At 38.0% G+C, this 9,596-nt stretch overlaps 1 protein-coding gene across 1 annotated transcript; it reads right to left on the reverse strand.

Moving 5' to 3' along the window:
* Window positions 1-1,692: 1,692 nt before the first annotated feature.
* On the reverse strand, window positions 1,693-8,966 carry LOC146522421 (uncharacterized). Its single transcript, XM_085154137.1, has 7 exons — window positions 8,776-8,966; window positions 8,637-8,688; window positions 8,388-8,435; window positions 5,443-7,905; window positions 4,998-5,086; window positions 4,793-4,877; window positions 1,693-4,462 (listed from the first exon to the last, which is right to left on the reverse strand). Exons 1-6 carry the CDS (start codon window positions 8,836-8,838, stop codon window positions 4,809-4,811), a joined length of 2,784 nt encoding a protein of 927 aa, XP_085010263.1. The 5' UTR covers window positions 8,839-8,966; the 3' UTR covers window positions 1,693-4,462; window positions 4,793-4,808.
* Between the last annotated feature and the right edge of the window lie 630 nt (window positions 8,967-9,596).

Consider the following 9,596-nt stretch of genomic DNA (forward strand, 5'->3'; position numbering starts at 1 on the left):
AGTCTTCTCTGTCTTAATTTCAGGTTTTCACCATGTGTTATAGATAGTTCAGGAGGTTAACTTGACCAAGCAGTCTACTTTTGGGTACTGTTTAGAATACCAGAATAGGGAGGATGGTGTAGGTTTAAGTTTATTAGACTGATGCATATATACCAACAAGACAGTGTACATCACTGTAACAACAGCATTTGTTTTCATTCAAAGGCTTTATGGTTTTTCCTATAATACCTGGTGGGCCGGTCTCTAGTCAAAATGCCCGGGCCGATTTTTTGTCCCAGTCCAGCCCTGGCCAGACCCCACTCCTGAGAACCACAGAGGACCAGACCCCATGAGCACCAGGACAAGGAGAAACAGTAAGAGTTAAAGAGAGCATTCCCAGTGTTCTGAGTATTGGTCAGTCCAAAATTGCTGTCAAACAAACCTTTTTATGGGAAAAATGACAACAACTACCGATAGTAGTCAATCATAACAACTAATGAGGAGTTAGACCTTGGTCTTGTCATGTTAAAAGGTATTTACATAGAACACTGAGCAACACTTATTAAAAGATTTTGAGTGAGTGTGTGTATATACTTGAAACTGCATGTATATCCAAAATTGGATTTACCTGCACAACAGTTTTATTATCCATGGCTTCAAAATATAGAATAAACAGTCTGAACACAGCACAACACAAAACAGCATCATTTAAGTCATGTAAAATTGGCTAAACTACAGTGTAACTATTTAAAACAAAACCAGATACTTCATTTTTATTAATATTCTTTTAATGAGCTGTCAATATTTATGATTTATAATCACAGTTATAAAAGTACCTGATATGGTGCCATACATCTGTGGTGTTTTAATTGTAAATCCTTCTGTGGAACTGAAGGCCGATGTATTTGTATGCAATGCAAAACAATTACGGAGAAGACTTAAGGGAATTTGGTTACCACTCCCTGGCCGAGTTGTTGTCAGTCCTAATTGCTTCCACTTTATTTTAATACTACTAACTACATGGGTTTTACCTTAAAATATAAAGCAGCTTTAGGTGGCTGTTGGTGGTATATAAATATATACTTTTGAATATTTATCAGGGACTAAATTTGACAACCACCACACTGGAATCCACTGAGCTCCTGAGAACGAGCCATTCTGAAACAAGGGCTTCATTTTAAACACCTGTGGCTATAGAAGTGACTCGGACACCTAAATAAAAGGATTTGCATGGGTGAGTGAATCCTTTTGGCGATATAGTGTATCATCAACCCCTCATAGTACCATATCAACCCAGTGGAGCACTTTGCTTTCAGACTGCAGGATTACTTGTGGTTCTGGGGTATTTAAAGGTAGAATGGGAGACAAAACCAGTTCCCAGTTTAGATTTGGGAAACAGACATCCTCTTCAGTTTTAAGATTTGGTTTAAAACATTTTTTCAATGCATATCGTTTGAGCTGGATCAGCTAACCTCACTTAATTAAGCTGCGTTATACCTTCCCATGATGTGCATGATTGTTTCTTCTTCACTGACCTTTTCTCACTCTATATGGTTTATACAACACTCTGCATTTAATCATTGTTATTCTCTTGCACTGTGTGCCTTTTGGCCTTACTCCCTCCCCTCACCCCAACCAGTCGCTGCTCCTGCCTGCTTCTGCCTGAGGCTTCTTCCTGTTAAAAGGGACTTTTTCCTTCCTACTGTCGTGAAGTGCTTAGTCATAGGAGGTTGTTTGTTTGTTGGGGTTTTCTCTCTATTATTGAAGGGTCCATTAGATGCATTGAGGCTGATACTGCAGTGCTGCTGTGATTTGACACTATAGAAATAAAATGGAATGTAGTTGAATTTACTTTAATCTCCTGTTTTAGAGAATGATAAAGCCCAAGATTTACATGCACTTATTTACATGTAAGTCCTTATTTGCAAATGCAAATTTGAAAATGCTTAAGATTACGTGGCTCTCAAAAGTGTTTCTAGTGTGTTGTTAAAGACCACACTGAGTTTATGAACCCTTCTTAAACTAGAGGGTCATGCTGAATTTAACTTAATCTCCTGATTTAACATTCACCAAGAGGGTGGTCAAGCTTAAGAAGATGGTTTTATTTACATCCAGGTCCTTATTTGCAAATGCAAACATTTCATATTTAGATTTATTGCAAGATTACTTGATTGTCAGAAGTGTTTTGTTATTTTGTCTTTCTTTCCCATGTTGTTACCCTGCAAAGTCAAGTTGAGATCTTGAAACCAGTATAAAGTAGAAGCTGGTGTTTAACCACACCTGTTTAACCACGCACACCATTTTCATACATGTAAAATGGACTGCACACACACACACACACACACACACACACACACACTGGTGACTGTCTCCATCTAGTGGTGAATAATGTAATGCTGGTGTAGAAAATCTTAATAGCCTGTTTTTCACTTCTGCACAATTATTATTACTGTCACAAAAACCTACAAGTTAATTATATTTCAGTATGATACAATATTAATTTATTTCTAAGTCAAAATCATGCAACAGCCCAGATCAGGCTCCATAATATTTTCCACTTCATTTTTGTTGTTAGTATCATCAACACATGCATCACAGACTGTGAGAAGAATTCAGGTTTCAGTCAGATGTGAGAAAAGCCAACAGTCCATGAGACTAATAAGTACAGTGATGAGTTTAATGTTAAGTGGAAGCAAGTTGACAAATGTACAAATGAATCCCTTTCAGTCTATTGTAGATTGAATTCATTATATAGAACAGAATCTGTAATATGTATCAGTTTAAATGCAGAATGAAATTTTTGCATCCATTTTTCTTTCTTGTGAAAGGTTTTTACCCCTCAGCTGTAAAAGGCTGACGGGGTTTTGTCGTCACCCTGCCATGCAGGTGGATGGGGTGGCTGGTAGCGTGGACACCCAGGTTTCTGAACATGATAACTTGAAAATGATGCCGCATCGGATTTTCAAACTGATATCATAGGTGCATGTACGAAACGTTTCTGACGAGTTTGAAACCTAGTGACCTTGAAGTAAAAGCCAAGCACAAATTTTTCAGAAAATTATATAAACACGATAACTTGAGAATGAGTATTTTTAAATTCATGACATAGGTGCAGCTACTAAAAATCAGGAATTAGTTCAAATCCCAGTGACATTGAACTTAACATCTAACTGTCAAGGAAAGTGGTGGAAGCTTACTGATTTGGGCTTGGTTTGTTTTTTCAGTTATTGAGTCATCTATACACCCCTCAAAGCCAGGTTGTATAAGGGTAAAGTTGCACACAGGTAATACATCATAAAGGAATTATGTCTCAACTTGATCCTTAAACTTCATCCTTGAAATGTACTTTTTCCTACTCAGTTTGAAATTCTGGACATGTGAAAGCATGCAGGTGTAAAACACGTCATTTGCTTTGCTTTTCATTTATAATCATGCTGCATTTAAATTCAGTCTATGGTTCTTGTCATGAATCGCTGTGCGGCAGGCAGGAGTTGGACCCAAAATGCGGGCACACAGGCACGAGGTTTAAACACAAAGAACTCAGCTTTATTTGCTGGCAGGAGAAAGTCATACAAAACAAACTAAACTGGGAAACAACAAACTAAAACTCACAGGGAGCTCCACACAGCATGAGGAACAACGCGACACTGACTCAGAGAAACACAGGGTTTAAATATACTGGGAAGTAACGAGGGGAATGAGACACAGAAGGAGGGCACAGCTGGGAGAAATCAGGACTAACGAGACAAGGAAAGCAGGACGTATTCACATAAGACACGGACCTTCAAAGTAAAACAGGAAGTACGACATAGAGACGCGAACTTGACATGGTGGAGACAGCAACTAAGAAACACAGAGACAAACCATAAGGTAGAGGACTCTAAGAACCGAAAGACACAGAGGTAAACTCAAACATGCCGACACAGACTTACACAGAACAGAGGGGACACAGAGAAACATGAAGGGCAAGGGATCGAAACTAGAAACCATGGAATAACTCACTCAAGTACAATAATACAAAAAGCACAAAGAACTAAACATGCTGGGTCAGGGGACCCAGGACCCCCACAGTTCTTGCACAAGTCTTTTAAGTCACAACTCATCTGCAGCTCATATCACTGAACTGCAGGTTGGTTGTGCTGGTGTGGTGACTGGTGCCTGTGGGAAAGTCTGTGAAAGTCAAATGAAGTGACATATAACTTACATAAACATAAATATCAACACTAAAATCTTCCAAAACAACTTTTCATTTCTGGTTATAGTATTGCATTAACAGTTTAGAGAAACAGCAAATCAATCAAAGTAAAACATAAAATATAGCCACTGTAGTAATTAAACATTTGTATCTAAATCAACTCAAAATAATTAAAAATGCAAGCTAAAGGTTTGCAAACATCATCATAGCTTTCCTGCTCCTGATGTCAGATCTTCTCTGCAGTCCTCTTTTAGAGTAAATCGCTGTCCTCCACACATGTATCTGCCGCTGGAAAACAAGATTGGTGAACCTGATATTGTGAAATTATTTATGTTTTTTCTCTGAAAACAGGTGCTGTAAAACCTAAAACAGTCCCTCATCCTGGCCTCAAGGAATATCCACCACTTGTTAATATCAGATAGGATATTAGTGAATTCTAAACAGATCTGTAGCTCAATTTAGATTAGACGCTGAATTAATCAAAACATAAAACAAGCCATGAAATTTTGCTTCTTCTGCTTACAGAAAACTTCTTTATTTAGCATATGGATAAAATAAAACATAACCATATATGGGTCACTTATGACATGGTGTAAATATGTTATTTAGGATCCGTACCTTCCTTTTGTTGCTTTTAACAGCTGATGTGCCTCCAACGCAGACTAACAACACCAGAGACCTGACTTTGAAGAGAGGCCACCAGCTGAATACACAACATATAAAAAAAGAAAATGGTGTCATTTGTTGCTTGAGTTGCTGAGAGCTGATAAGAAAATGGAGTAGAGGTGTTTTAAAGCAGAGCAAACACATCTGTTTCCTGTACCTGCTGCAGCCCTTGATCCCTGATGTTTGGATCTGTCAGATTAGCACTGCTTTTCATTTTCAGCCTCACTACAGTCCTCTTTTGCACATCTGGAAATGGCAAATGAAATAATAATTATTATTTTCATCTTAAAAAAAATTCTTCAGTTTTGTATCAAACAGAAAGGAAATGTATTGATGGACTTGATAAGAATAAGACTTATATAAGACCAGAAGCTGCTTCTGGCCTGCTACCGCTCCTCAGTGGAGAGTGTACTCTCCTACTGTCCAGGTGTTTGGGAAGCAGGCGCCACAACTGAGAACAGGAAGGCTACGCAGAGGGTATTAACACTGCCCAAAAAAATCATTGGCCACCTTCTGCCACCCCTGGAAGCCATGACGATAAAGGCTACTCTGTTCTAATTTCTTTCATTCTATCAAGCTATGTAAATTACAACAGATTGTACCTTTCATAGGAAGTCTGATGTCAGTTGGTGGAGTTGTAGTAAGAGGAGTAGCAGTAGTAGTATCTGTTGGAGTTGGAGTTGTAGCAATAGGAGTAGCAATGGTAGTATCAGTTGTAGTTGTAGCAACAGGGGTAGCAATGGTAGTATCTGTTGGAGTTGTAGTTGTAGCAATAGGAGTAGCAATGGTGGTATCTGTTGGAGTTGGAGTTTTAGCTGTAGTTGTAGCAATAGGAGTAGCAATGCTGGTATCTTTTGTAGTTGTAGTTGTAGCAATAGGAGTAGCAATGCTGGTATCTTTTGTAGTTGTAGTTGTAGCAACAGGAGTAGCAATGGTAGTATCTGTTGTAGTTGGAGTTTTAGCTGTAGTTGTAGCAATAGGAGTAGCAATGGTAGTATCTGTTGGAGTTGGAGTTTTAGCTGTAGTTGTAGCAATAGGAGTAGCAATGGTGGTATCTTTTGTAGTTGTAGTTGTAGCAATAGCAGTAGCAATGGTGGTATTTTTTGTAGTTGTAGCAATAGGAGTAGCAATGGTGGTATCTGTTGGAGTTGGAGTTTTAGCTGTAGTTGTAGCAATAGGAGTAGCAATGGTAGCATCTGTTGGAGTTTTAGCTGTAGTTGTAGCAATAGGAGTAGCAATGGTGGTATCTTTTGTAGTTGTAGTTGTAGCAATAGGAGTAGCAATGGTGGTATCTTTTGTAGTTGTAGTTGTAGCAACAGGAGTAGCAATGGTAGTATCTGTTGTAGTTGGAGTTTTAGCTGTAGTTGTAGCAATAGGAGTAGCAATGGTAGTATCTGTTGGAGTTGGAGTTTTAGCTGTAGTTGTAGCAATAGGAGTAGCAATGGTGGTATCTTTTGTAGTTGTAGTTGTAGCAATAGCAGTAGCAATGGTGGTATCTTTTGTAGTTGTAGCAATAGGAGTAGCAATGGTGGTATATTTTGTAGTTGTAGTTGTAGCAATAGCAGTAGCAATGGTGGTACCTGTTGGAGTTGGAGTTTTAGCTGTAGTTGTAGCAATAGGAGTAGCAATGGTAGTATCTGTTGGAGTTGGAGTTTTAGCTGTAGTTGTAGCAATAGCAGTAGCAATGGTGGTATCTTTTGTAGTTGTAGTTGTAGCAATAGGAGTAGCAATGGTGGTATCTTTTGTAGTTGTAGTTGTAGCAATAGGAGTAGCAATGCTGGTATCTTTTGTAGTTGTAGTTGTAGCAATAGGAGTAGCAATGCTGGTATCTTTTGTAGTTGTAGTTGTAGCAATAGGAGTAGCAATGGTGGTATCTTTTGTAGTTGTAGCAATAGCAGTTGCAATGGTGGTATCTTTTGTAGTTGTAGCAATAGGAGTAGCAATGGTGGTATCTTTTGTAGTTGTAGCAATAGCAGTAGCAATGGTGGTATCTTTTGTAGTTGTAGTTGTAGCAACAGGAGTAGCAATGGTAGTATCTGTTGTAGTTGGAGTTTTAGCTGTAGTTGTAGCAATAGGAGTAGCAATGGTAGTATCTGTTGGAGTTGGAGCTTTAGCTGTAGTTGTAGCAATAGGAGTAGCAATGGTGGTACCTGTTGGAGTTGGAGTTTTAGCTGTAGTTGTAGCAATAGGAGTAGCAATGGTAGTATCTGTTGGAGTTGGAGTTTTAGCTGTAGTTGTAGCAATAGCAGTAGCAATGGTGGTATCTTTTGTAGTTGTAGTTGTAGCAATAGGAGTAGCAATGGTGGTATCTTTTGTAGTTGTAGTTGTAGCAACAGGAGTAGCAATGGTAGTATCTGTTGTAGTTGGAGTTTTAGCTGTAGTTGTAGCAATAGGAGTAGCAATGGTAGTATCTGTTGGAGTTGGAGCTTTAGCTGTAGTTGTAGCAATAGGAGTAGCAATGGTGGTACCTGTTGGAGTTGGAGTTTTAGCTGTAGTTGTAGCAATAGGAGTAGCAATGGTAGTATCTGTTGGAGTTGGAGTTTTAGCTGTAGTTGTAGCAATAGCAGTAGCAATGGTGGTATCTTTTGTAGTTGTAGTTGTAGCAATAGGAGTAGCAATGCTGGTATCTTTTGTAGTTGTAGTTGTAGCAATAGGAGTAGCAATGGTGGTATCTTTTGTAGTTGTAGTTGTAGCAATAGGAGTAGCAATGGTGGTATCTTTTGTAGTTGTAGCAATAGCAGTAGCAATGGTGGTATCTTTTGTAGTTGTAGCAATAGGAGTAGCAATGGTGGTATCTTTTGTAGTTGTAGTTGTAGCAATAGCAGTAGCAATGGTGGTATCTTTTGTAGTTGTAGTTGTAGCAATAGGAGTAGCAATGCTGGTATCTTTTGTAGTTGTAGTTGTAGCAATAGGAGTAGCAATGGTGGTATCTTTTGTAGTTGTAGTTGTAGCAATAGGAGTAGCAATGCTGGTATCTTTTGTAGTTGTAGTTGTAGCAATAGGAGTAGCAATGGTGGTATCTTTTGTAGTTGTAGTTGTAGCAACAGGAGTAGCAATGGTAGTATCTGTTGTAGTTGGAGTTTTAGCTGTAGTTGTAGCAATAGGAGTAGCAATGGTAGTATCTGTTGGAGTTGGAGTTTTAGCTGTAGTTGTAGCAATAGGAGTAGCAATGGTAGTATCTGTTGGAGTTGGAGTTTTAGCTGTAGTTGTAGCAATAGGAGTAGCAATGGTAGTATCTGTTGGAGTTGTAGTAAGAGGAGTAAAACAGGATGACAGATTTAAGAAAAAAAATTAGAAACAAATATAAGTATAAAACTATATTTATATAAAAAAAATAGGTTGAATGATAAAACATGAAAACATGTCACAGTAATTTCCAATAAAGACATCTTTTAGGCACATGGATGATTTAGTGGTGAGTTATGTAGTTGCTGTCATCATTATTATTGTTATTATTAGTTATTGCAGTACACACCTGCTCCTATCACCATGTTCTTATTTCTGACAGTCAGTTATACTAGATAGATATAAATTCATATTTTCTTACCTGTCAGCTGTGCTATCTGCACATTGAAGAAAGAAAAAAGAAAAACTCCTGTGAAAACAAAGGAAATCAAAATTCATCCCAAACAATTCAGTTCATTTTTATTTTTAAAGCACCAAATCACAAGATCAGTCACCTGAGGGCACTTTATATTGTAAGGTAGAACCTACAATAAAACATAAGCAAACCAAAACATATATACTGTATATATGTACTATTTCTCAACTAGAAATATAAGAAAAGAGTACAAACCAAAGATGAGCAGTTTCATTAATCTTCCTTCCATGATCTGCAATTCAACGCCCTGAATAAAATGTTTTTATTAAAAAAAAAATACATCTCCATTTATAAATACATAATGTATAATGTATTTCTCTGAGTGTAGTCTCACCTCTTGGCTTTGTTTCCTCACTATGACAAAATTGTACCAGTGTATCTCCTTCCCCTTCTCCATTAACTTTGTATAATAAATAGTCCATAGCTTGGAGTTGTGTTTTTTGATTGTGCACTGAGCCAAAACATCACGTCTATGAACTGTGGCAAAGTGAGCAAATTCCTAGAGATGAATGTTAGCAGGGCACTTTGTCACGCTTGAAAACATATGTACATCTGCATGTGTGAGTAAATGAGACGTCTCAGATATTCAGATATATTTGGTTTGCAACTCACTGCAATTTGAATGATCTATGGTCAAGGCATTTGCTTAGTCTAGGTTAAGTTTTCTTAGCATTGCAGGATCATTCAAAACTTTGTTTGTTTAAAAACGAATGCGTACCAGGTCAGCTTCTTGTTTGTTTGAAATTTTCATTAAGAAATTTTTTTTATATCATCCTGACCACCATATGTACTGTATATTTGACAAGAGTAGAAAGAAGTAAAGCAACAATAAATATATTACATTTATCATTCCTTCTGGCACAGATTATGGCTTTTTAGTGTTACACTCACAGAGCACTAAGAGAAGCTAAAGGGAAGAGAGCCACACAGAAACAAAAGTCAAAGATGTTTTAGTGGTTGTAATGGTTTGCTTTTATTGATGGGATGAGGCGTGAGTTTCTCAAAATGGGCTCATCGAGTCAGCACGGATAAGATCTTGGAGAGGCTACGGCTGCTATGAATACTCAGAATAAGATCTCTGACTGTGACTGGATACATCTCGGAAGGGCTGGGCGCAAATTGGATGACATCTCGGGGAGGCACAGTTCTCAGAAT

The sequence above is a fragment of the Neolamprologus multifasciatus genome, chromosome 3 (genome assembly GCF_963576455.1).
Source record: "Neolamprologus multifasciatus chromosome 3, fNeoMul1.2, whole genome shotgun sequence".
Lineage (NCBI taxonomy): Eukaryota > Metazoa > Chordata > Actinopteri > Cichliformes > Cichlidae > Neolamprologus > Neolamprologus multifasciatus.